This window comes from Ambystoma mexicanum, chromosome 11, assembly GCF_040938575.1.
Source record: "Ambystoma mexicanum isolate Mex_15411 chromosome 11, UKY_AmexF1_1, whole genome shotgun sequence".
Taxonomy (NCBI): domain Eukaryota; kingdom Metazoa; phylum Chordata; class Amphibia; order Caudata; family Ambystomatidae; genus Ambystoma; species Ambystoma mexicanum.
This window is the reverse complement of record NC_090934.1, coordinates 1,461,914,317-1,461,940,692: the sequence shown is the minus strand read 5'-3', so window position 1 is coordinate 1,461,940,692 and position 26,376 is coordinate 1,461,914,317. Positions and strand designations below refer to the sequence as shown.

The 26,376-nt window shown below is 45.5% G+C and overlaps 1 protein-coding gene across 2 annotated transcripts in view; it reads left to right on the top strand.

The window, feature by feature from the left end:
* IQCH (IQ motif containing H) overlaps positions 1-26,376 on the top strand; it is a 1,923,049-nt gene that overhangs the window by 305,791 nt on the left and 1,590,882 nt on the right. For both annotated transcript variants that reach the window (XM_069625132.1, XM_069625131.1), the window contains exon 5: positions 24,837-24,959. In XM_069625132.1, the coding sequence (XP_069481233.1) occupies positions 24,837-24,959 (123 nt within the window). The remainder of the gene's footprint in view (positions 1-24,836; positions 24,960-26,376) is intronic.

Sequence of the window (26,376 nt, the reverse complement as noted above, 5' to 3'; positions counted from 1 at the left end):
GCTTAATTAACAATGCCGAACTGTGCGCTCTGTCTTGGTACGGCGGAACATGAACGTTTATCTGCTGTGCGCGTGTGGGTAGAGGTACATTACTCTAAAGGAGGATGGGCACCACAGGCGTATCAAGTTTATTTTGGAAAGCTAATTGTTGATGGTTCTAAAAAAGGACCACCAAGGCTAGACAAAGGGCGCTGACCCTAATGGCGAGGAGGAAGTCCCCCCCGTTCCCTACTCAATTGGTAGTAGGATCTAGCTCCCTTTTCTTGCGACTGGGTAGCTATCGGACACTGGCTCAGAGAACGTCTTCCCTGTCTGGGACGATAGCTCAGCGGCAACGTGCTCGCCTTGGAAGAAAGACGACACAGAGCAACGCAGGTTTGATCCCCGGGTACGCTTAGAAACCTCTGGGTATTAAGCGCGGTTTATAGTGACATTTTCGAATGAAATAATTTCGAATGCCTTTTTTTCTAATGAAAAATGTCGGAAAAAAAAGTCGCTTTTTTTTTTTTTTTTTTTTTTTTAATGGGGGGTTCCCCCCAACCCTCCTTTTAAAATGTATTTTACCTTTTTGTACTAACCCCCAAAAAAAACCATATTAAATAAAAAAATATTTTCGACATTTATTTTCAACATTTTATTTTTCTGACCAAAATGCATTCTAAATTATTTATTCGAAATTTTAACTGGATACCATTAAGCGCATTATAAATAACCAATCATATCTGATAACAATGCCGATCTTTGCTCTGTTACAATGGTTTCATTGGATTTGTTTGTTTAGCTTGTGGGGGCTCAAAGCGTGTGTCCCTCCCGAACCCACATATACATATACAACCCTTCCACCTCACCAGGTAAGGTGTCTCCTCGCTATCTACTCACTGGATCTGCAACATGTTCATTATAACATTGCAAGGCACTCATTTATAAAGGGATATATGTAGGCATTCTGGGTCTTCTGTAATGTCTATCTTCGGGAATTGTGTGTCTTTGTCAATGAGGATTACTACTCCTCTTTTCTTATCTTCACCACATGCATTTTGTGCTGTTAATGTTAAAGGACATTTGTACCGCGCACTATCACCACCGTAGTGGTCCCTTGGCGCTCTGGCGGTTCTGAAAGATGGGGGGAGGTTGAGTTAGTGGGAGGAAGCAGGAAAACTGCAAGAGAGCAGTGATGTGCTGTTGGCGGCCTCAGCCCGGTGGGTCCGTTGGCTGGGCTTGGGGTGTTTTTGCGGCCAGTAGTCGTGTACTGTTGTGCAAGGCTATGTGTGTTTTTTTTTTGTTGTTGCAATGTAGTGAAGTTTGTGCAGTTTGTTGTGCTGTAGGTTTTGGTTGTGTTTGGTTTGGAGTTTGAGAGGTGTATACAGAAAGGGAAATTGTTAGTAGGGTTGGTTAGTTTGTGTCTCTATCCTGAATTGAAGCGTAGTCTCCCCTGTTGCGGCTCTGTCCTGATCTGGGTCTGACTGGCATACAGGTTCCATACTCCTCTAGTCCCCGCCTCTAACATGCTCTCTGATAGCTCCCCTTATCCTCCATTTAGACTCTAGTGGCCAGTGCATCTGCCAATGACATGCTAACATTCACAATTCCATCTAGATGCGACGCAGGCTAGTGTTCACAATTCTATCTAAGTCTGGACATGCGAGTATTGACGGTTCTATCTAAGTGCAGACATGCTAACTTCACAAATCTATCCAGAAGCGACGTAGGCTAATGTTCGCAGTTCTATCTAAGTGTGGACATGCTAGTATTCACAGTTCTATCTAAGTGTGGACATGCTAACATTCACAATTCCATCTAGAAGCGACGCAGGCTAATGTTCCCAGTTCTATCTAAGTGTGGACATGCTAACATTCACAATTCCATCTAGATGCGACGCAGGCTAATGTTCGCAGTTCTATCTAAGTGTGGACATGCTAGTATTCACAGTACTATCTAAGTGTGGACATGCTAGTATTCACAGTTCTATCTAAGTGTGGGCATGCTAATATTATGGCACTCTGTGTTTGGGAAGTAAGATAGAGTGGCAGGGGTTTTCTGGAGTAGAGTGATTGCTCTACTCCCCACCCATGTCACACTCACGGTTTTTTGTTGGTGTTTTTTGGCTGCTGGCTTCCTTGGCGTCCCCTGCGGACACCTGCAGACACATCTTGGGGCCGTCCTTTGCCTCGGGGTCCTTCGCCTCAGGGCTGCCGGGCAGAGGGCTGCCCTAGGGTGTCCTTGATGTGGGGTATGTGGGCCAATCCGGATGGGGTGGGCGTGTTGGGAGGCGGGCAGAGGGATACCAGGAAGCGGGTGGGCAGGGGTTCTGCTGGGAGGCGGGCTGAGGGAGGGAAGGGGAACCCAGGAAACTGGGCTGCAGGCCGGGGCAGGAGGCCCTAACCAGGTGCCAAAATGGTGCCTTTAGAAGCCCAGGAGGGTCTTCTCGAGCCCCAACTCACCTGCAGCGCCGGATGAAATGGCGGCTGCAGGGAGCGGGGCTCCAAACCTCAAAAATCTCCCTAGATCATGCCTAATCGGTTGAGTTTCTTGAAGAAATACAACTGCTACATTCTATTTGTTCAGCCTCTGAAAAGATTTCATTTTGGTGGGTGAATTTAGTCCCTACACATTCAGGGATAAGAATATTATCTCATCCAACATTCCCATTACATATGTAATGTGCATTTTCTGTACTTAAAATACTTGCACAGAGTAGACACAACTGGTGATCTCTCCCACAGGATTAAAGTCAGCAAAAAATGAACTGTTTTTGAACTATGTGTACAAACATTTGCTCTGTCTATCTCGGTGGACGCAAATTACAGTAACCCAACCCCCCACGCCTCCTCACTAACCACCTAGATCCGAAAAGGAAAGTGTCAACGGAGGGGAAAACACATAATTATTGTGAAGGTTGTGGGGAAGAAACAAAAAAAGAAAGAAATATTAAGTGTTTTTAAATCTCCTGACGTTAGTCTGCCACCTTATAAGGGACTCCACAGAAGAACAAGTTACTTACCAAACTGGTAACGTTCTTTCGACGTATTCCTTATCTTGGATGTTATCCATTCCAGCTTGCTGGCCTCAGAAAATGTTTTCAGTAGAGGGTGCTGCGCGTCAACGTCCCTCGAGTTGGTGCCCCTCGACAGCCTCTGTATCGGCGCCAACGTCATCATGAGTACAAATAGACTTGCGCAGCGTCCGTTTCTCAGTTCCGTTTTGAAGTTCAGATTTGCTTTGCATTGTTTGGTTAGTAACCTTGAAGGAGCGTAAGCTGCAACTACAAGAGAAGTTTTACTGCAGGGATGGATGGGAGGGGCAATAAGGAATACGTTGGAGGAACATTCCATCGAAAGAACGTTACCAGTTTGGTGAGTAACTTGTTCTTCGAAGGGATTGTGTCCTCCGACATATTCCATATCTTTGATAGACTCCCATAGCAGTAGTATAAAGAGGAGGTGGGACTAAAGATGAAATATTTCCCTTTAAAGATGTACAGAATGCAACACAGCTTTCCCAAATCTCGTCTCCTGGCTAGAGGAGGAATCCAGGCTGTAAAATTTGGTAAAAGTATGTGCGGACGACCATGTGGCCGCCGCACATATATCTTTAATTGGGACCCCTCTTTGGAGAGCCGAAGAGGCTGCGATACCCCTGGTTGAATGAGCCCTAAGATGTTGAGGGGGTTCTTTTCCTGCCAATTTGTAGCATTCTAGAATGGTTAAAATGATCCATCTTGAAATGGTCTGTTTTGTGATTGGCAATCCTAATTTGTGCCCTGCATACCCCACAAACAATTGGTCTGCTTGCCTTATCCTAGCAAATCTGCTAATATAAAAACAAAAGGCACGCCTTGAATCCAGCCTGTGTAATCTCTCTTCCCCTTTCCCTGGATGGGAAGGAGGATAGAACGAAGGTAAGGTTATTTTCTGAGTAATATGGAATTCAGAGATCACCTTTGGGTGAAAATTGGGCTTCACTTGTAAGACAACCTTGTCTTTATGAAAGATTGTATGAGGAGGTTTGCAAGCTAGAGCTTGTAATTTGCTCACTCTTCTAGCAGAAGTTAAGGCCACTAGAAAGACTGTTTTAAGAGTGAGAAACTTTAGTGAACAAGAATTAAGTGGTTCAAAAGGAGTACCCATTAGAAACTTTAAGACTAGATTTAGGTCCCACAAAGGAACCCGAAAAGGTTTTGGTGGATAGACATTTGTTAATCCTTTCAGAAATTGGATTACTACAGGTAGTTTGAAATATGAAGGCTCCTCAGCAGTACGCTTAAAGATAGACAGCGCCGCGAGGTTGCCCTTGATCGTACCAATTTGAAGACCTGAATTGGCTAAGTAAAGCAAGAAAGATAACACCATTGATGTATTGCATGAAAAGGGTTCAATATTCTTTTCTCTACACCAGCTGCAAAATGTGTTCCAACGGCAGCGGTATAAAGTCTTTGTTGCTGGCCTTCTAGCTGAAAGCAACACCTCCATGATGTTATCCGGGAGATCACAATCCTTGTATCTCAACCTTTCTGAAACCAAGCGTGAAGGTTGAGGGTTCTGATGTCTGGTTGGAGAACCTGACCTCCCTTCTGCGAGAGAGGATCCTCTCTTTGCGGAAGACGAATCGGAGGACAGATGGACATGTCTAAAAGGTCCGGGTACCACGTTCTCCTGGCCCAATCCAGGGCAATTAGGATCATGGCTTTCCGGAATCTTCTCAACCTCCTGATCATTTGAGGAATGACAGGGACTGGAGGAAACGCGTACAGAAGTAAAAACTCCCAGTCCACTACGAACGCGTCCCCTAGAGCTCCTCTCGGGGGAAATTCCCTTGAACAAAACTGATCGCACTTCCTGTTGATGCTGGTGGCGAACAGATCCACTTGAGGGGTTCCCCAAAGGGCGAAGATCTCTTGAAGGACTTCCTGAGCTAGCTCCCACTTGTGGGAGACTGTGCTCTGCCTGCTCAGAGCGTCCGCCGTCAAGTTCTTCTCTCCGGCTAGGTGAACTGCCGATAGAGAGATTCCTTCTTGAATTGCCCAAAACCAGAGCTACATTGCCTCTCTGCCCAGTGGCAGTGACCCTACGCCTCCTCTTTTGTTGAGGTAGTGCATGGCCACTGTGTTGTCCGTCATTATTAGGACATTCTTTCCCTCTACTGATGGCAGAAAAGCTTTCAGCGCTAGTCTGATTGCTCTCGGCTCCAAAAGGTTGATGTGTAGTCTGGACTCCGATGGAGGCCAATGACCGCCGATGGTCAAGTCGTTGGCATGGGTTCCCCACCCCGTGAGTGAGGCATCCCTGACTACTGTTATCTCCAGCCATGGTTGCCAAAACTGTTCCCCTTTCAAGATGTTCTCCTGACAGGCCCACCACTGAAGGTCTTGAGCTACTCTGTCCGGGACTTGTAGTAGATCTGACATTCTTCCTGAGAATGGCGACCACTGGGTTCTTAGTGCCCACTGGAGGGATCTCATTCTCAGGCGAGCCTCTAGCACTAGGAAGATGTAGGATGCCATGAGGCCTAGCAACCTCAAAAAGTCGAAGGGTGGTAGACTTTGGGCATTTTGAAACTTGGTGACCATCTGTAGAATATCTTGAGCCCTCACCTCTGGTGGCGAGGCTTTTCCCAGGGAAGTGTCCAGGACTGCTCCAATGAACTGGAGTCTCTGTGATGGTATCATCTGTGACTTCTTTAAGTTGAGGGAGAAGCCCAGCTTGTGAAGGAAGTGGCAGACATAATCTAGCTGGATCTGAGCTTGTTCCAGAGATACTGCTCTGATCAACCAGTAGTCCAGGTAGGGGTAGACGTGGATCCCTTCCCGCCTTAGACTTGCAGCCACTACCTACATTAGCTTGGTAAAGACCCTCGGGCGGAGGTCAGCCCAAATGGCAGAACTCGAAATCGATAGTGAGAGTTGCCAAATGCGAACCTCAGGTATTTCCTGTGTTGGATGGATTTGCACATGGAAATAAGCATCATGAAGGTCTAGAGATACCAACCAATCCTGAAGCTGGAGGGCCTGAAGGATCTGAGAAAGGGTTACCATCTTGGACTTGTCCTTCCTGAGGAATGTGTTCAATTCTCACAAGTCCAAGATGGATCTCAGTCCTCCGTCCTTCTTTGGTACTAGGAAGTAGGGGGAATACCAACCCTTGTCCCTCTCCGCTAAGGGTACCGGTTCTATGGCACCCTTATCTAGCAGGTCTAAAATCTCCTGCATAAGGAACGGGTCTGGAAGCTTCAAAGAGTTGTTCCCCGGTGGATGACTCTGAGGAGTGTGTAGGAAGGGCAGGCAGTAACCTTGGGCAACTGTTTCCAATGCCCAAGCATCTGACGTAATAGCCTGCCATTCTGCCAGATGTTGAGTTAACCTGCCCCCTACTGGTGTCTTGTGAGGGGAGACCTCAGAGGGGGCTAGAAGCGGCTGACACAGATGCTGAGGGTAAAGTGGCACCTGCCGCTGCGGCTTTTGTACCTTTGACCCATCTACCATGGGTGAATCGTTTCTGGCCCCTTTGAGCTGGTTGTCCTCTGCCTCTTCCAAATGCGGAGGAAAAGCGAAAGGACCTACCCCTCCAAGAAGCTCCCGAGTGGCGATTTGGAGGCTGCCGGATTGCAGCCCCAAGGGATTTCGCTGCTACCTTGGATGTTTGTAATCTCTCCAGGCTGTCATCAGCCTTCTTTCTAAATAAAGAAGTGCCATCAAAGGGCATGTTCAGAAGTCTGGTTTGTACATCTGGAGCAACACCAGACTTCCGCAACTACGCAAATCTGCGAAATGTGGTACTTGCCGCCATGGCCCTGCTGATGCTGTCAGCAGAATCAATGCCTGTTTGGAGGGACTCACACATTGCATCCTTTCCATCCCTGATGATGTTTAAGAATGCATCCCTTTCTTCTCCTTCTGGGAGACGGTCAGCCGCAAATGAAGCACACTCCCAAAGTGTGTGGCTGAATCTTGCTAGCATGCAAGTGGCGTTGATAGACTTAAGTGCCATGCTACATGCCGAAAATACTTTTTTTGACATGGCATCAAATCGTTTATCATCCCTGTCCTGTGGAATAGTAGGGTATGCCGACTTACTGTTAGATGAAGTTGCTGCTTGTACAACTAAACTCTCTGGAGTTGGATGCTTGCTCAGATATTCAGGATATGAAGCTGATAATCTGTATTTAGCAGAAAGTTTTTTATTTAATGCAGGGATAACTTTAGGAGTTTCCCAATTAGCAGATATTTTTCTTTGCAGAGCAGTATGAAAAGGAACAACAGGATCCTCCTGTGGACCTTTATCTAAAATATCAGTAAGATCATCCTGCTGAAAAGAAGGTGTAGTCCACCCCATGAATTCAATTATTCTGGCCATCAGAATCCTATAAGGAGCCTCAGCATGCGCTCCAGGGTCTGGTTTAACAAACTCTGCTTCTGGAGAAGTATCTAAACCACTTGCCTCTTGTAGAGACTCTTGAATATCTTTTAACCTGTTCTCCTCAGAGATTAATTCCTCTGGCATGGGTATTGTAGTCCTTTGCAAACCAAAGGGTCTTTCATTGTCGGAATCCTCCCTTTCCTCATATATAGAGGACAAGGCTCTAAAGTAGTCAGACCTAGGATATGGTTTAAAACCCATTTCTAGAGAAGGAGCTAAATTTGTTGTCACTGCCTGAGAAAACGTTGAGGTTGTCGACGTGGACGTCATAGGCTTCGACAATCCTGAAAAAGGCGTCAAAGTTTGAAAAGACCTCGATGCAATCGAGAGGACCGGAATCCTACTCGGCGTCGTCGAGATTGTCGATGGCATCCTCGACATCATGTTCGGAGCTTTCGATACCTCTACTGCCTGTGACGTAGTGACAGTTGTAGGTTTGTCTTTCATCGGGGTGGACAGTGGAGTCGATGAAACAGATTTATGCGTCAAAGGGCCCTTCGACAAAGGCATCGATGATGCAGATTTGTGAATCTAAGGAATCTTCGACGACGGCGTCGATAACGCGGTCTTATTGCTTTTACTCGAGGGTTCATGACGCTCTCGAGTACTTTCTCTCACCGGGTTCAACGACTCGTGGCGTTTTGATTTTTCGGGTCTTTCACCCAGTGTATCACCTTTCGAGGTCTCTGAGGGAGTCGAGGCCGCTTTCTCGAAGACGCTAAGCATTTTTTTATGGAATTCCTCCCACTTAGCCGGAGAACTGTGTTTCGTGGGGCAGGTGACCCTTTCTGGGAAAGTAGAGGGAGATCTACGACGCCTCTTCTTAGAGTGTTTTGATCTCGAAGACTGATGAGAAGCGCTTCGAGATCTTGAACGGTAATGTTTCTTTTGTCGACTAGGAGACAAATGTCTCGACTCAGCCGAAGAAACCTTCGAGGGAGTAGAAGTTTTAAAGTCCTTACCTCTTTCTAACTTCCCCTTGCGCTCCTTCAAGGCTTTCTCTGTCATGGACATACAGTCGTCACATTCTGAACAGTGATGCTCCGATCCCCGGCACCACAAACAGATCCTGTGAGGATCTGTTAACGACATTTTCTTCCCACAGTCACGACATTTCTTGAAACCGGACTGTGGAGTCGATGGTTCAGATGAAGAAGCCATCGTGTAATGGTAATAATCTTTGAAGAATAAGAAGGTTTTTCTGAAGAAAGGAACCGAGCGTTACGTTTCTGAGGCCCACGAAGCGCAGAAAAACGGAACTGAGCAAGGGACGCTGCGCGAGTCTATTTCTACTCATGATGGCGTCGGCGCCGATACGAAGGCTGTTGAGGGGCACAGACTCGAGGGACATCGACGTGCAGCGCCCTCTACTGAAAAATGTTTCAGAGGCCAGCAAGCTGGAGTGGATAACATCAAAGATCAGGAATACGTCGGAGGACACAATCCCTTCGAAAAAGGGGTTACAACCAAGGTCTGTTATAGATGTCTCTTCTGTTGTTTGCCATCATCTAAGGGGCCCTAAATATGTTCCAAAAGATGGAGTCTTTTATTAAGTGATCTTTTTTGGTTGACATTTATTTTTCTTGTCAAGCAGTGTTTTCCTAGGTTTGGTGTCTAAATCATTCTTCTGTTTTTCAGCAATACAAGTCTCTCCCTAGAAGTCATTGGCTTCTTTTAATTAACCTCGAAAAGGGGCTCACAATGTTATTTTATCCTGTTTCCGTCAAGCCATCCTATAGCCTTATGAAGACCTTTCCTTCTAGGTAATGTCAGTTGTGACAAATCTTGGAAGAGAGTTGAGCATCTCTAAATCGGATTTGAGAGCACCTCTGAGATATAGCCGTCAGCTTCATGAGTCTTGTTACATACTGTCTTCCAGGTTGACCAAACTTGTTTCCACATTCTGCAAATCATAGTTTAGTTCCGAAATAAACTATGTGTGTCTCTCCATGCTATCCTTGGTTTTTGCTTTCAGTACCATTAGCAGTGAAAGTAAGTTCAGACTTGGGCTGGGGCTTCTGATGGTTCCTTTGAGGGAAGATGTTTGTGACCTTGCTCCATGACCTGAAGTGATTTTTCCTTTGGTTGTTGTTGGGCATGCATCAATGACTTAATGTTGCCTGTCAGGGAGGCTTTCAGTTGGGAAAGGTTCTTGGCCATACTGTGCAGGTATTGGACAAGTGTGCTATAGAGGTTACATATCCTTCAAGTAGCTTCCTGTTCCCACACTTACCGAGAGGCACCCTTATTTGTCACTCACTTTGTTCAATCCACAGTACATCACAAACTCATTCTCTACATATTTTCCACACTTGTCTTGTTCCTTTAACATTTCCTCTCCTGTTCCTCTCTGCAGCGCAGCTTGCTCTCTCTTTCTACATTTTCAATAATTCAATTCCTATTTTTCTACGTCACCTTAATTTCCATTCCGATATTCTGCGTGCCCTCTTTGCTCTCCCTCATGCGCTTTCTCTGTTCTGTGTTATTTGTTAAGCCTCTATGTGATTGTGGGCCGCCATTCCTGTATTCTTTTTAAGTTTGCACTCGGGAGGGAGCGCAACATGAAATTCTTGCGAGGTGCTTTAGCAGCCTTAGCAGATGGACGGAGGTCTCGGATTAGTGGGGCCATTCCACGTTCCATGTATGAGACTCAACTGCGGGGTCCAGCTCTCCCACGTGGCACCTCTTTCGTAGAGCTCTATAGCTCCTGTTGTGGGTTCTAGGCCTTCCCATTGCAAGGAATGGCGGCACGTCTAAGCGGGATGGGCGAGGCCATCGGCAGTTCCAAAATAGACAGGTGCGGTTCCCCCCCAGGCACCCTCCGGCCCCATTCCCAGAGTAGGGATAGGGGAGTCTGCAGCCCAGCCGATCGTTTAGCTCAAAGATGACGGTATCCACAGCGTGGGGAGACCATCACTCCTACCATCTTAGGAGGTCTTATGGCCTTGCACTCCTAGCAAAGTCCAGCTCTGTGCATGTGTAGGGAGAGTTGTCTGGCACCTTCATCAGATTTGGGGCATTGCTCATCTGTCTCAGACCACTATCTCACCACTTTGGGGGTCCCAGGACACAGTAGTAAGGAGAAAACAGGGCCCGAGATAATTTACAGAGAACACATCTGCATCGGCCCTCCGCTAAGACATGCCGCCTTTTTATACTCTGGCAAAGATAATCTGATGTTTTTATCTTGCGTTGATTTGTAGTACTGCCTATTATACTGAATGTAAATTGAGAGAGAAAGGGGAGCGTGAGAACAAAAGTCCCAAGCTGATGTTCTGAGGCATCATCACTGACATTTTTCACTAGTGTCCTACTGGTTTACCAATTTGTCCCAAAGGCTCTGATCCCACAGCTGGTCAGAGACTCACATAATTATGTGCCCCTGAAGTCTCCCAGTGGTAGATGTTCAGGGTCTGATTACAACATATGCATGGTTTTACCTTTTGTAAGGAACTCATCGTGGCAACAGTAAAGACAGACACAGGTGATCACAGTTCAAGGGTGTTTATTAAACTGTATATGCGGGTTGGAAAAACACCTAATCTAAACCTAAATCTAAGATGGGAGCAAGCTACAACCATCAAATAATAATAAGGCAGTCCTAGTGGTGTTGTGTCAAAATATAATGGCGTAGACTGATGAAAAACCTATGGCCAATCCTTACACTAAATACAAACAAAGAAAGTGGCATAAGGTAAGAAAGAAAGAAGTGTTCACAAATAATAAGTCAGGATGAGGTATTCAGGGTCTCCCTTCCCCATGTTTTGAGCACGGGACAAGGTAGGACTCTGGGGCACAGCACACGCTTGAGCTTTCCAAGCATGAGCCAACAGTTCCGCTCTCAGCTGTCAGAGCCTTCAGTGGGTAAGTCTCTTTTTCTACAAAATGTTTCTTGCCTCCGGGGACCTGATGTATTCCAAAATAATTAACAAAAGTTCCTTTCTGCTTGTTGGTTGGGTGATGCCTTTTCACCCCTTCATCCCCCTCTTCCGTGCTCAGATCCACCAAAAGGGTCTTTGCAATATCAGGACCTTCGGTAGTTAAGTTTCTTGCTTTCCGAGGGTCTGATAGGATCAAAAAAGTAAACAAAAGTTATTTCCTTATTGTACTGAAGGTGATATCTCTTCACCCTTGGTACCCCTCTTCTGGGCTCAGACCCCTCTCGAATATCAGCCTCCCTCCATCAGGTATACCGTGGCTTGTATTCAAAAGGTTTCTCTGTTACATTCACGTGTCAGTGGGGTGATGGCTTTTCACCTCTGGATCCCCCTCTTCCGGGCTCAGACCCCTCTCGACTGTTTGCCTTCCCTCCGTCGGGTTCAGTATGGCTTTCACCACAATATCATCTGTGAGATTCACAACTCTTAATGTCTTTTTAAACAGTTCCCTGTGGACATCCCGCTGCTGGCTTCACTCTTGTCAACACCCTAATCATTGGGACTTTTGTCTTTGCTACCTCTTTATCGGCATCCCTCCGTTGGGTTCACACTTGCCAACTTTGACAATGACAGTTTCTTGAACAGTTCTTACGATGCAGAATTCACTTCCCTTATCCCCACAATCATCTGTTAGTCAAAGACTTTCGACTGCACAGAGGATTTTACTAGACCCCTGTATGACCACTTTGATCCCTTTCTCGCCTTTTTCAAATCTTTCTGGTGACGGTAGTTTCAACGATACGGTAGTTGCCCAGAGTTTCCTGTGGCAGCACCCAGGTGGTGCCTGACTCCTCTATAGCTGACTTTCCCCTCTTGTATCAACCGTTTTGTACTTTCTTCAATTAGCCATTTGCTTCTTTTGTCCAACACAGTTCGGTTTCTTATTGGCTCTCACCTCGACTCACCGGCTGTGATGAACCGCTTGACCTTGCTTGTCTGTGGAGTCAAGGTCGGTAGCACAGTGGCAAGTGTTGCTCCCCAGCTTAGTTATCAGCGCAGGAGGGCCTCGTGTACTGTTGACATTGTAATACACGCTGGCTATTGTTTGCGGTCTTAAGATTACTTCTGTGGAGGTTTCATGGGCCTGGCTCAGAAAGGGCAAGGTTGCTTCTCTCCTTGTCACCCTTTTGATTCGCGCCGTCTTTCTCCTCCTCTTGAACTGCTGTGCTGAGTTAGCTCTCTCGTCGTGCTGCCTTGCTCTCGTGCTCCACCTTTTATCTCTGTGGGAAAAGGAATGGACTGTCAGGTATATGTGATTCTGGTTAATTTCTTGACTCTGCCTGACCCTTGTGTCTGGACATGTCAGGTAAACGGCTCTAGGGTGTGTCCACTGTCTTCCATGGTGTGAGAAAGGGTTTGTGTTGGAAAAGGTGGGTGGATTGTCATGGGAAATTATATTCTTTGTCCTAGAGGTGTTGGTAAATTCAGAGGGGTGAGATTGGTAGGGTTTGCGAAACAAACGGGAATGACTGGGATTTTTACGAAATGGACAGGGGGGATTGTGGGAATAGTAGTGTTTTGTATGAGCAGATTTAGAGTGTGGGAAATAATAATCAAAGGGTCGAGAAGGAGAATGACTGGAAATGTTCTGGTAGGACATAGGAAAACAGGGATTCTGGGAGAGGTAGGTCCTGAATGCAGCGGAATTGTTGAGTTTGGGCAAGAGAGATGCGATGTGAAGAAGGGAGGCAGATGAGCTAGAGTCTGCAAAAACTTCACGGGCTCTGTCCTCCTCCTCACCACCTTCTTCAGTATAATACTGCATCTCACCTGGGGCATTCCCCTAAGCATAACCCTGGGTTTCCCTACCCAGGTGATCCTCCCTCATCCGTCTACCCCTACGGTTGGGATTTGAGAGAGCCGTTTCCCTAGCCACCCGAATAACGGATTCCCAGGATCTACTTGGGAGAATACCCTCAGGTTTCTAGCACTTTGCACATAACCTCACAAAGCTAACTGTTGGTGACCGGCTTTTTACAAATCGATTTCAAGCACAAAGCGTTGCTGTATTCTGGTTATCATCCTACTAACTGTCCCCTTGTAAAATCGATAGCATCTTCCTGCAGCCAGTCCTTGTTCCTATATAAGAGTGCGTGAAATTAAGATACAGTCATCCATAAATATGGCTATGTCAGTCCAGGAATTTCAAGGGTGGAAGAAGCCAAGATCAGAAAAAAACTGTTTACATTGATGTCTTGGCTGGATTGAATGTTCAATCCACATCCGACTAGTGCGTCTCGTGTCACAAAGCTGAGGGATTCATTACAATGTATCGGAGCATCAGTTTTCAATAGAGTTAATTTTGACTAACACAGAAAAGGGCATCAAATTAAAACGCAATTGCAGGATAGATTCCAGTTGGATTGTCAAACTTGTAAACCAAATATCAGTTCCTGGCTTTTGATAGTCTCAAATGTCTGGGCCTGGAAGGGTTTTCAGTCGCTCAAAGCTGGGGCCGCTTAAGGGTCGCCTACACTTCTTTCCAAGCATCATTTAGACATTGATTTTGCCTTCACAAGCTTCTGCTTGAAGGGATCCTGTTCCAGAGGTTGTGTATTCCCAATATCTAGATTTGGTTGACCACAGGAATTAGGCTAGTGGTCTGCAGATGTATTTCCACAGCCTCCGTAGTTCTTTGGGTGGTTGGCTGGGTAGGAGGGAGGTGTTTCTAGTCCTGATCTGGGGAATCTCTTTCTGGTGCGCAGTCCCCCCTTCCCCTCTGGCTGCTCTCCTTGCACCACTGACGTAGTCTTGGGACCCTGATCAATTCCTGTCTTCTCCAATACAGTGGTGTTTCTCACTCTGAAATCCTGTCACCACTTAGTTTCCTTACCACATGCTCATACCTCCTCTCATCTTCCACATTGGCCTGCCAGGCATGTTGCATATCTGGGGTACCATTCTTCTCTATCATAGCCGACCCATGCTAAGCCTTTTCTTTTCCTGCACTATCAATTGCTCTACCTCCTTCTCCCGATAGGGATTTGCCATCTCCTCTCCCTCCTTGGAGCAAACCACCTCTCACCACTTCCTCTGGTTCCCTGTCCTCTTCCTCCTGTTGCTGCATCACCTACTACTACACCTCCTAATGTTTTACCACCTCTCCCCCTCCAGCTCTACTTCCTGCTTCACCTGATGTTTCTCCCCTCCTCCAAGGCACCTTTTTATCTCCACTCCCAATCACCTCCTCCCCTCCCCTCCATCCATTTCCATACCAGCCGCCTACTCTCTGCCCCAACACTCGTTCTTTGCACCTCTGCTCTCTCCAGAGTCCCCACATCCTTCTGTCAAACTCTGCCTCTTTTATTGGGGGATACCTCTCCTCCTCGTATCTGCCCCTCTCCAAATCTCACAGGTGTGCAGTTGTTTGACAATTTGATTTGAAGCGGGCGGTGTTCTGCCTGCATTCTGGCATCCTTCCCTTCCATATTGGTTTCTGCAAACAACGTTAACAACTGTGGCCATCTTCGATTTGGTATTTATGCATGCTTTTCGTCCGTTCCGCAGAGCTGTGCGCTTCGTTAGCTTTCTGAGTCCTGGCAAGCCTGTGCAGGGTATCCTGTGCACTGGGCTGTCTGGCAAGCACTTCTCTGTCTATCTTTTCCCCTCAAGGAACACCGCTCTGCAGAATTTGCTCTGATGCTGCACACGAGTCTGCCTTTTTGTTTCGAAGGCGTTTTAAAGGAGCAGGGCTCATTGATGGTATGATTTGACAAGTCCCTGCCATGCGTCTAAGGGGCAGTGGGGTAGACCAGGGGATTCTCATCACATAACCACTCGCTCCTGCATCACTTAGAAGGTTGCAGTGCCCGACTCCTGTAGTCCTCCTATCCCGTATCCTCAGAGCCAGCCAGAACACTTCATCTCACTGGGAAAAGCCTGCAAAGTATGAATCTGGTTAGGTGGCTGCCAACATTTTTTAATGCAACATTGTGATTGGGATTGAGTTTATGCTGTCTCTAATAGCCCATAAATCTGGAGAGCCTCATGTAGCTGTTGGTACAAGGACATGGATCAAATGATGATGCTGAACTGAAGGGTGGTCAAGACTTGCTGAAACCTGCTTCCTTCCAAAACCCTCCTGATAAGGAAGCAATGTCGAAGACAAGTTGGAACTGGACCCTCAGATGCCATTGTGAAAATAGAATGCAGCAGACTCCCCATGTCTTAACGGAGACTGCCTTAACACCAAGCCTTGACCCCTGTGCCCTTTGTATACCTGTTCATGCTCCAACCACAAAGAGGCGACCGGTATGATTGAGGAAAATTGAGGGACAAATTTGGAGACGGATCCTTGGTATACCTAAAGCTGTGCCGCTAGTGGCGATCAGATATGAGCAAGGATATGTTTGTTGTTGGGCACGAGTACAGTGGAAGTTATTAACATTATATGATAATTGTGGCCCCTACTTCGCAAACCCTCTAAGAGCTTATTGGAAATATTAACAGTTCACTGTACCTATTAGAACTTAAGAATGCTTGTGAAACAATCCTTCAAAAACTAGGTACCGATGTGGAAGTACTGGTCAGTAATCCATGGCTAATCAAAAAACTGCTGTTTGAGCAGGATTGGATCCTAACCACTGAATCTTTCCACTCACATTCCTCAATGAGTCATTTGGCCCATGAACGTAAGTGCCAAGGATCCATCTCTAAAATATTGTTCCAATTTCCAAACTGATGTTATCGATATACTGTTAAGAAGGAGACAAATACCTCCTGAGGAAACTGAGTGCAGGTTTTGTCATTCGGGGCCAGAGTCCGCGAAACCTCCTTTTTTGGAGTGTGAAACATTGAAAGATCTAAGGAATGTCTATTTAGGAACTTTGAAAGACTATCGTATGTCTTGCTCTTCTGATACATTATGAAAACGCTGTCTCAGTATTCAAAGTGTCCCGGGAAGGACTAGCACTCTCAGGTTTTCTTAAGGCTATCACGATGGAGTACAATGTTATAATGGAATGTCTAGCATGGTCAGTTTGGGTAATTTAATGAACTACAATTTTCCCTGATTTACTATGATTAACAACTTATATATGCTATGAACTGTTCTGGATTGTAGGAGAACAAAGAACTATTGCCTGTTGGGTGGGAGATTGATTCTATTATCTGGGCTCTGCTTGTCTTTTTCTTTGTTTTCTCTTTTTTTTTCATGGTTAGTAATGTGAATAGTAAGAGGAAATATTTTAAATATGCTTTTTTTTTTACCTTGTCCATGTTATATGAATTTTTGTGTTGCTTTTTTTTTATTCTGTGAGATTTAAATGTAGATTTGTAAAGGTGTGATTAAACCAAATGCAATCAAAAAATTGAAATGTTTTTAAAAAAAGCAGAGGCGACTGCACTGTCACCAAGAGACACCAGCAGCTGACTGGGTCTGATGATCTGCAGCTGTCCAAAACCCTAGTAACATTTATCAAACCACCCACCTGAGCCATGCTTCCATACCTATTTCACTGTGGCCTGATTCCTTCTGCTACATTACGATACCAGAGTTACACCGAGTTCATTTTTGGTGAGAATATAGATGGGCATTTTGTCGGTGGTCAGACCAAGAAGTGTCTAGTATCCGATCTCTGTAGTAACAGATGGCCTACTAAACGTTTAATCTTTCCATTAATCATAAAAGGAGGCTGATTAATGCTTTTGCAGTAAAGGACACTATCCCATTTAACTCTATGTGGAATTGGAGTCTGCGACTTGCAGGTCACATGCAGCTCTCTGAAGCAGGCACACTAATCCGATGAGTTATCTTTCTGCGATTTCGAACCTGTGACTTGCAGGTCATCATGCATTAGGCACATTTATTCTCCTTGGCCGTCTCATTGAGATTGCTAAAACGATCTTTGAGGCTTGAAGGTCACGTCTTCCAAACGTAAAATAGTTCAGGGAGTGATGTTTCCTCTGCACTGATCAGTGTCCACCCAGCAGGGCATTGATGTTTGTAAACATTACTCACTTGACTTCTACTGGCATTGAAATCTATGACCTGCTCGGTATTGTGGTGAACCAAAAGAAGGACTCGGACAACAATGGGTCATGGTATGGATAGGCTTATTCAAATAAAAGGAAAAAAAAGCCTAACTGGCCCCATCACTATGAGAAACGTTCCCTGCCTCCTAAAACAAAAATTAAGCGTGGTAATCGTAGTCCAATATAGAGTCCTGAGTCCAAATACCTAGTTACCAACTGGCTCTACTACTTTAGAAAACCCAACTAAAAAGATAAAAAGGCTTACCCAACAGCCTCAGAATGGACTCCTGCTTTGGCCCGGTTCTTACAGGACTTATTATCAGTCTCTACGTTTTGTTGTAATGTCCCTACACAGTGTCCAGTCCGTGTGTGTAGTTCGTAGGTTAAAATGATAAATGTCTTTTAGACAGTTCTCACTTCCCCTTCTGTGGGAAAAGGCACATTGTTCTTCTTTTATTTTATTCACTGTTTACCAGTGTTTAAATACCTCCAGGATCCTTTTACCAGTAGTAAATTCCCTCCAGGATTATTTTGTATGTGCTCTTTGAATGGTTTGTGTCAGCCCATGGATTCCTTATCTTTGATATTTCTAATATCAAGCTTTTTTGGAATTTGTTTTGCAGCACAGGGCTCGGTGCGTCAATACCTGTCGACTCGATGTCCCTCGAAGGCCTCCGTCTCAATGTCGACGTCACCGCTGGTATATTTAGCATGCACAGCACCCGTTGGCCTTAGTTCCGTTTTTCCATGCTTCCGCGCTTATGCTTCAGATGCGGTACTCCTCGTTTCTTAGCAGGAATATTTTCAACACTTCTTTGAGAAATTTCATCCCATTCTTAGAGTAGAATACGTCATGGCTTTGTCTTCGGCGTCGTCTACCCCGAGATCCAGCTTCAAAAAATGTCACAGACCCTCACAGGATCTGCCTGTGGTGCCTGAGGTCAACTCACCCGTCATCTCAGTGCGAAGACTGCCTTTCTATGACAGCCAACGCCCTGAGAGAGCGTAGAAGGAAGCTGGCCGCAGGTAGGACCAAAAAAATCCCCTTCCACTACGTCAAAAAAACAAAAAACTTTTGACGAGTCGAACAGTTTCTCCTCGTTGAAGAAAGCACAAACATCCCAGTCACGAAGTGGGTTACACCACTCGTCGAGCACTAGACATGGAAAGAAATGGCGCCATAGAGCGCCACCTTCCTCGTCTACAAGTTCCTCACTGGATCGGGTCATTTTCCCCACTAAATCTAGTTCGCCAGCCCAGTGGGAAGAGTTTCAATTACGAATGTTAAAGGTGTTCGAGAATGCGGTTTTGCCCCCCCCTCACCCCCCCCTCCCCCCCGCCCGACAACACCAAAAACACATGCTCTGGTCGAAAGACCTAGTAAGCACAAGAGCCTTATGTCTTCAGGTCTGGCCGATTAGACTCCTCGAGAGCGATCGAAAAATCCCTTGAGTCGAGAAAAAGTCCCCTCGAAGACTGAGCCAATTGTGTCATCGATGCCAAAAGACTTGACATCAGGGTGGAAAGGTGCGCCATCGACGCTGATAACTTTGGAGAAGCCATCGACTCTTGGAGTGTCGACCTCCTCGACGCCACATATGCTGAAGTCTTCTGCGCAAACGTCTGTCATTGACGGTCTGGACGATTTTAGCTCCCCTTACCACGAATATCATGTCAACTTCACTGGAAAAGACCTACATGCCTTTGCCACGATCTGGTTTCCTCAAATCCCTCTCTTCTTTTTATGAAGATGCAGAAGAATCTTCTGATAAAGATAGACCTTTTGGGTTAGAATATGGAACACCATCAGGGCCTGAGGCATAGATTTCAGAAGATTCACACATGAAGAACTTACAGGAATGCCTTCATGAGGCTAGTGGAATAGACACCTCACGAGAGGTTGAATTTGGGAGTGCTGACCCAGGTGGCCATGCGGAAGTGACATATAGGCATATAGAGTACATGGGTTGGTCAAGACCTACACCAGTCTTTGAACAAGATGATCTCACTGATATATTGGACAGAGGGCCACAAGAAGACCCAATTGTGCCTTTTCATCAAGCCTTACAAAGGCGTGTGACTACTAACTGGGAAACACCAGAGGTAATTCCAGCTGTCAATAAGAAATTAATAGTAAAGTACAGAGTTTCAAGCTCTGACCATTATTACCTGTACAAGCACCCTACACCAGAAAGCCTGGTGGTTCAGGTGGCCACCTCCAGAGGAGGCAAAATGCCTATCCTACAATACCTCAGGATAGGGACGACAAGCGTTACAACGCCATGACCTAAAATGTTTTTTCGGCCGGGAGTATGGCCTTGAAATCGGCCAATGCTATGTGCATGTTAGCAAGGTTCACACACACCCTACATGGGAGGAACATCCAGTTGAAAGAACGTTACCAGGGTAAGAAACGTGTTCTTCCTTGTTCCACCTTTGTGGCAATGGGGCCCCCCAAAGTCCTGTGGCTCTTAGGTAGGATTATTGGCTCTTTCTCACTTTCATATACTTTTTGGCTTCCCCAGCCTGGATCCGAAGCACACACATTGCTTTCACTCCCTGGTTCACTGGACTTGTGTCCATATAATTCTCTCACTTTCGGATAGTGTAATCAGCTTCCCCAGCCTTCATAAACCGTGTTGATATTTCTTTCACTCTGTGTATTGGGCTGCATGCCCGTTTCACATTCAGGCTTTCTTGCCCACAGCAACTTCTCCAGCATTGATATGCGATATTTGCATCTCTCTCATTCCAGATTTACCAGGGTCTTGTGGTTGTTCCGGTTTCTTGTCGTCTCGTACCGGGAACGGCTTTGGCAGTCTCTGGCCCCACAGTCTGGAGCTCGGATACTCTGGCTCCTTGTTTCTTTCTGGTCTCAGCGTCGGTTGCTGGGCGCCCAGGTCCACCGCTGAGCTTTAGTGGTTGCGCCACCGGAAAGGACAGTTTGTATCCCGTCTAGGCAGCTCTCCTGCCCTGAGTCTCTTTCTCTGTCAGCATACCCGCTTCGTAACGTCCAGCGAGCGGGCCTCGCCCGTGCTCTGCCACTGCTGACTCCGCAGCTGTGGTGTGTAGCTCTGCCCCTCCAGGACGTATTCACAGAGACTCATCTCTGCGTACCGTGGATTCTCCTCCATGTGTAAGAGTAGCGCAGAGCTTCCCTGGTCTCTCTCGATTCACAGTTCTTATTCTGTGTACGTATGTCATCCTACTCAAAGGTGTATCCTTCTTCATTTACGGCGGCCTTTAGATAAGTCTGCATTACCTAAAGTCAATAGGCTGTAATGAGAATAGTTGGTATTTGTAGTTTAAATCTTTGAACACAGTTCTCTCCAGTCACATATAGGCGGACAATGTAGTCCATTCAGGCAGGTCCTCCTTGGACTGGAATTCCTTGCCACCTGAGGGGAGTCACTCCCTGTGAGGTCCCACTTGCCCAGACTTTTCGGGGAAGAGGGTCTTGCTGAGCGGGCTCACCTACCTAGCCTCACAGGGGGTGGCTCCCCTCTGGGAAGAAGGGTCTAATTGTCCATATTTATCACAGTATGCAGACATCTTTGCAGCAGGCACATTAAACCGACTGAGCAGTGTTATGGTAACTAGAACCTATCACCTGCAAAGTTCACACTCATCACCACGGCGGGCACATTGTTAGGCAGTGTTTTCTTGTTTCCTCTGGTGAGGAAAAACCAATCTGTAATGTTAGTCAGGGTTTATCACCAAGTTATAACTGATTCTTAGTGTGACTTTGCTCGAAGGAGGGAAGTAGGCCGGTCATAAAATAGTTTGTCACCCCACAAGCACATTATAAAGGATTTTCCTCTAATTATACTTAATGGAAAATACACCCTTTAATAGAATGAAAGTATTTAAGGGAGATATATATATATTTACAGATAAGTACTAAAGTTAAGCACAAGAATTATAAAAACTGTAAGGGGTCTGTAAAAGTCTCAATGAACCTTGCATTTCAGTAGGACAAGTGATTGTCCAGTTTAGTACAGCATTATCCACTTTGAGATCATTTAAGAGTGAAGAGCTAGGATGGTTATGTACTGCGGGTTGCCTCAGAACTCACCAATACAAATTACAAAAGTAATCCAAAAAGGAGTGTACAGCAAGCAAGAAGTAACGCAATTTATTCTGGGCAAAATTCACACAGAATGCAAAACAGAACCGCATGAAAAGCGCTGTCAAAGATACGCCCCCAAGAAAAGGGCTTTTATAATCATACAAACTAATTAGCATCCAACCACATTGCATCATTAGGTTAGTCCTGTTTCCTAAACTAATTTGCCGAATTATTAATTGATTGCCTGTTCACTGCCTTTCCCCAGCACCCCTGAGCTCCGCTTCCTGACCTCGAAAGTAACAAAGGCTGTTCATTTCTTACCGTATGATGCTGGGAACATATACTTTGCAGTGGCCTCTGTGCCTACTAAGCAAGGTACTAAAAATGTGAATTTGTTTTTAGAGAAAAGCACGCTCTGAGGCCTGGTTACAGTGCCTCTGTCTAATGTTAAGCCCTGTCAACAAAGCCCCCTCCCATCTTAGTGGGCTTATCCCACAGCTGCTAAGTTTGTGCCTTTTTACCGCGGTGAACTTGCATTTTTACCACAGTTATCCAAAAATCCATACAACATAGCAGGTAGAAACTAAAAATCAAGTGAGTAGTTTAAAACTCCTGGATATCAATAGGAACAAGTAGGAAAGGATATGCAGATTGACAAGTAAGTACATGGCTGATGTACTTTTAGATACTTTTACAAGATTAGAAACTTTGTTTTCATTGAAAACAATTGAACAAAGGCAACAGATCCTCTATGAGCTATAGATAATAGTTGGGTAAGTATTACCAGCGTTCCAGGAGAGCTTCAGCTGAGGCAACCTTCAGGCTGTTATTACCCCCCCAGATGCATTTCTGATCCAGGTTTGATGACCACGGACTTGGAAGAGTATGGGTGCAGAGGTGCAACTGAAGATCAGAAGCAGACCGAGTCACCACTGCAATAAGTTTGAAGATGGTCTTCGTTCAAGAGTAGACAATACCTCAACAGTTATATCTGGTTTTGTAGGGTGTGGTTCAGACTCCTGATTTAGGGATTGTGCACAAAGCACCTTGGCACAGAAGGATACTTTGAGCAATCCAGATGATGCCAGGAAACCACACGAGATGACCCCCTGGATGCTTGGCGGCAGGACATCTGTACCGGCATGATGCCACAGGAGGGGCCTATTTAATGATGCAATAGGAAGAAATAAATTCAGGATGGACGATGAATTTATCCCACAAAGAAGCACAGCTGTAGAAGTCCAAGGCAGAATGTCCCAAGATGGCGTGGGAGATGTTAAACAGCAACACAATGTCACTTGCTTCCAGCTCACCAAGGCAGCCACTAATGTGGTCTGAGCTCAACAGGATGCACACAGAGATACAGAGGACACAGCCATGTCCATGAGATTAGAGGGACCAAGATCATGAAACGGAAAACCTTTGAACAGGAAGGAGCAACGCTGCACCGTGGTAAGATATGAAGCAAGCAGCATAGGCCCACATCAAAGATATTCCAGACACCATCTTTTGATTCCTGGAAGGTTCTGAGAAATAGTTTGGCTGGGACACGCATGCACACAGCCAAACTCCACTTTCTCAGTAATACACTCAAGAATACATAGTTGGATGTCTGGTAAACCCTCACCTAGTCAGAAAAGGATGACACACAGGAACCTTTGTGGGCTCTGGAAAGAGCCTTCTCGAGTACAATCAGCCAAAATGAGCATTCATCATAGCAAATCACGCAAGAAACCACCGCTACGTCACAGGGTTACAAAACAACGTAGAAGTCACTTTGCTCTTGTTCATGGAACAAGAGGCGACAAACACGCTAAAAAGGCTACAAGACTAGACAACCATATAGAGAGTTTGAAGCTACCACCAGCCTGTGACGCTAACACGGTCTCGGGTTGAGCAAAATCCTCTGGGGCAGTTTTTTAATACCCCTGCCCTAGAAGCCATAAGAGCTACTTTGGGCAACACATAACCATAAAGTTGCAGCCTTAGAGGTCTACCTGTCTGTACAAAGGAATCTGGATTCCAGAAAGCCTGTTGAAAATAAAGAGGACTACCAGAGACTGCTAAAGGAAAGTCCAAAATTACTTTCTTGCCTATTGCACTTGAATCCACCAAACTGTCTTACCGGGATTCGAACCAGTGACTTATACATTTCAAATAGATGTCTGCAGCCTCTGTTATTCCACAGAGTGTTCTTGGTAGGGATGTAACCTGTGCCCTACAGATTACCCAAATATCCTGGCAGCATATGCTTACTATATGTAGATACTTCAGCACCTTAGCCTGGGCTGTTTCCATATTGCACATACAGCTCCATATTTCACTAAGACTGGAGGGCTCCTATATACACTTGAAGTATGCAGGTTAAATGGACAGAATCTGCTTAGCACATTCAAACTGAATTAACATAATACATTTAACAAAGGGGGATATTACCTACCGTAACAGTACTCGTTTTCGGCACTCAAACTTAAAAAGCAGAGTTAGCACATTCAGGATTTGAATATGTGAGCCACAGGTAATGGTATGTGTGTGATTATTCAGCTCACAAATTTAGCGTATCAATTATGTAATTGCTTCTATAAGAGAAGACTAAGTAGCATGTATCATGTTTCAGCAGAGCGGGAACTAGGTGCAATCGATTTCCCCTTTCTCTCATCTTTATCTTTTTATCTGTACCAATAGTCTGTAAATGGGGCTTTACATCCCCTTCATGTGTCCAGGTCCCTCTGTCCAAATTTCCAAACGTCGCCCTCAAACTCTGTGGTCATGCGCCTAAGCTTCTCGCACTGCATGTGTGCGTGTTTCAATATCTGTCCTCTGCCTAAAGTTTCTTCAAGCAGACCTGGGCAGGCTTTGCTTGGACTTTGAGAAGGATCTGAAAGTGCAATCCTGTCTACTCTGCCACCTCCCAGGAGACAATAACAATCTTACTTCACCAGTTCTGTATAGAATTCCTAGATAAGCAGAACTAAGCACATGTCAATATGAAGGTGCTTATCTGTTTCCAGGTTATAGATGCTGCATTGGATGGGGGAAGAGGAGAACCTGGAAGCTAAAAGTACACAAGTCCTGCTTGAAAACTTAAAAGGGATGCTCTCTGGAAAGGATCCACCTCTTAGTTGGTGCAGGGTTCCTCCTCCGATAGTCATATACATAAAGATTAACTCCTTCTGCGCCTCCTTTCAAAGCTGCAGTTTATTTTTTGCATGGCATTACAGTGGACCATGGTGTAGAAAAGGGATTCATGTCAGCGTGCTGGTAAACATGCACTTCTTAGAAGTTGTTACTTGGCAGAGTAGTTTAGGAACTCCTAGTTTGGGAGCTCTGATAGGGTTAGGAAAATGCTCAACTTGGAGCCTCATGAGAATGATGAGCGAGTTTTGTTGTGTATCTCAGGTGGGGACAGAATCCCTTTTATATGCTACTCTTATTTTCTTTCAGCACAAGCTGGCGCAGAGTGCCAGGATCATGCTGGATCCAGAGAACTGCATCAACCGATCCACCCTGCACCAGAACTTTGGGATCACACTGCCGCTGATCAGCAGGCGTCGTGGCCCCGGGACTGTGAGTTACCTCTTTCTTAGACATTGAATTTCTATGTGCTTGCAATGCTGATCCCTGTGCGCCAGGCCTCATTGACTGACCAGAACATCTGTACACCAACTGGAAAACTGAGCCCTCCATTTTGTGCAGTATTGTGAAGGAAATTCTTGTTTTGGTGGCAGGGGTGGACTGGGAAACTAAAGAGGCTCTGGAAATAATTTTCGAAAATGGCTGCATATTACACATTTTCACCTGGCGTTTCCAATATTTCTATTGTTTGTTTACATTTGATTATGATTAAATAAGAATGTGTGTGGAGTAAATTTGTTTCCCAGCAGTGTCCGAGTCAGGAAATGTCACACCAATACAAAATCTTTTGCTCCACTTTTACCAAGAAGCGTCATTGGCAGCCAGTCTTTTCATTTTTGCTGATGAGTACACATTAACCCACACATCTTTGCTGAAGGATTTTTAAAACAAAAGGATATTCTTATTTTTTTAGACATCCTACTCCAATCGACTGGGTGGTGCTCAGATGAACATGGAGCTTTCTACTGTATGAAAAGTGATTCTAAATGGTTACACCGTCATTTTTTAAAGTGGCAAGTTTGGTCAAGCCTCTTTATTATTATTTTTTCAACATATGTTTATTAGCATTTTCTTTAAACAAAACAATCAACATTGAAGAAAATGAGAAAACAGAACGCCCCTCCCACCTTCCCCCTCAATCCAGGAGTCAGTTGCTTTGTCTTTCTCTCACTGCATGGCACCAGGTCTGACCTCATATATCCTGGTTTCATTCATTACATTTCCCATTGGTCTTTCCGCAAGCCCCCATGTATTCCCTTTCATGGTTCGGAGTCCTCTTGTGAGTCAATGATGCCCAACACGGTCTTTGCTTTGGGACACCATATCCTATTCTTTCCTCCTCCGAGAAATGCAAGCAGGGTGGAACAGTCTGTTGTGAACTTTCAATGCTCTACCTGTATTGAGTGTGTGAGCCATTCCATAGATACCACCGACCATATTTTGGCAATCCACTCATGTTCTTGAGGGGGTGTTTTCGATTTCCACCTACAAGCCAACACCATAACTGCCGACATCATCATTAGTACATATATTTTACTGAGAGATTTAGTAGGAATACCCACCAGGGTCTCATATGTACAGAGGATATCCAGTCCCTTATTTTCCCCTCCCACTTTCCCGAGGACCTGCGTTGTAGCTTGGTATATATAACCCCAATATGTCTCTAGCTTTGGGCATTCCCACCATATATGAGCCCAGGTACCCACCCCTCCACAGTCTCTCCAGCACAGCTGGGAGAAATTTCGAGTACATCTTATGCAGTTTGACCAGGGTTAAGTGCCATTGAAACATGAACTTTAGCCAGGTCTCGTGGACCTTTATTGATCTAGTAAGTATAGGAATCTGACTC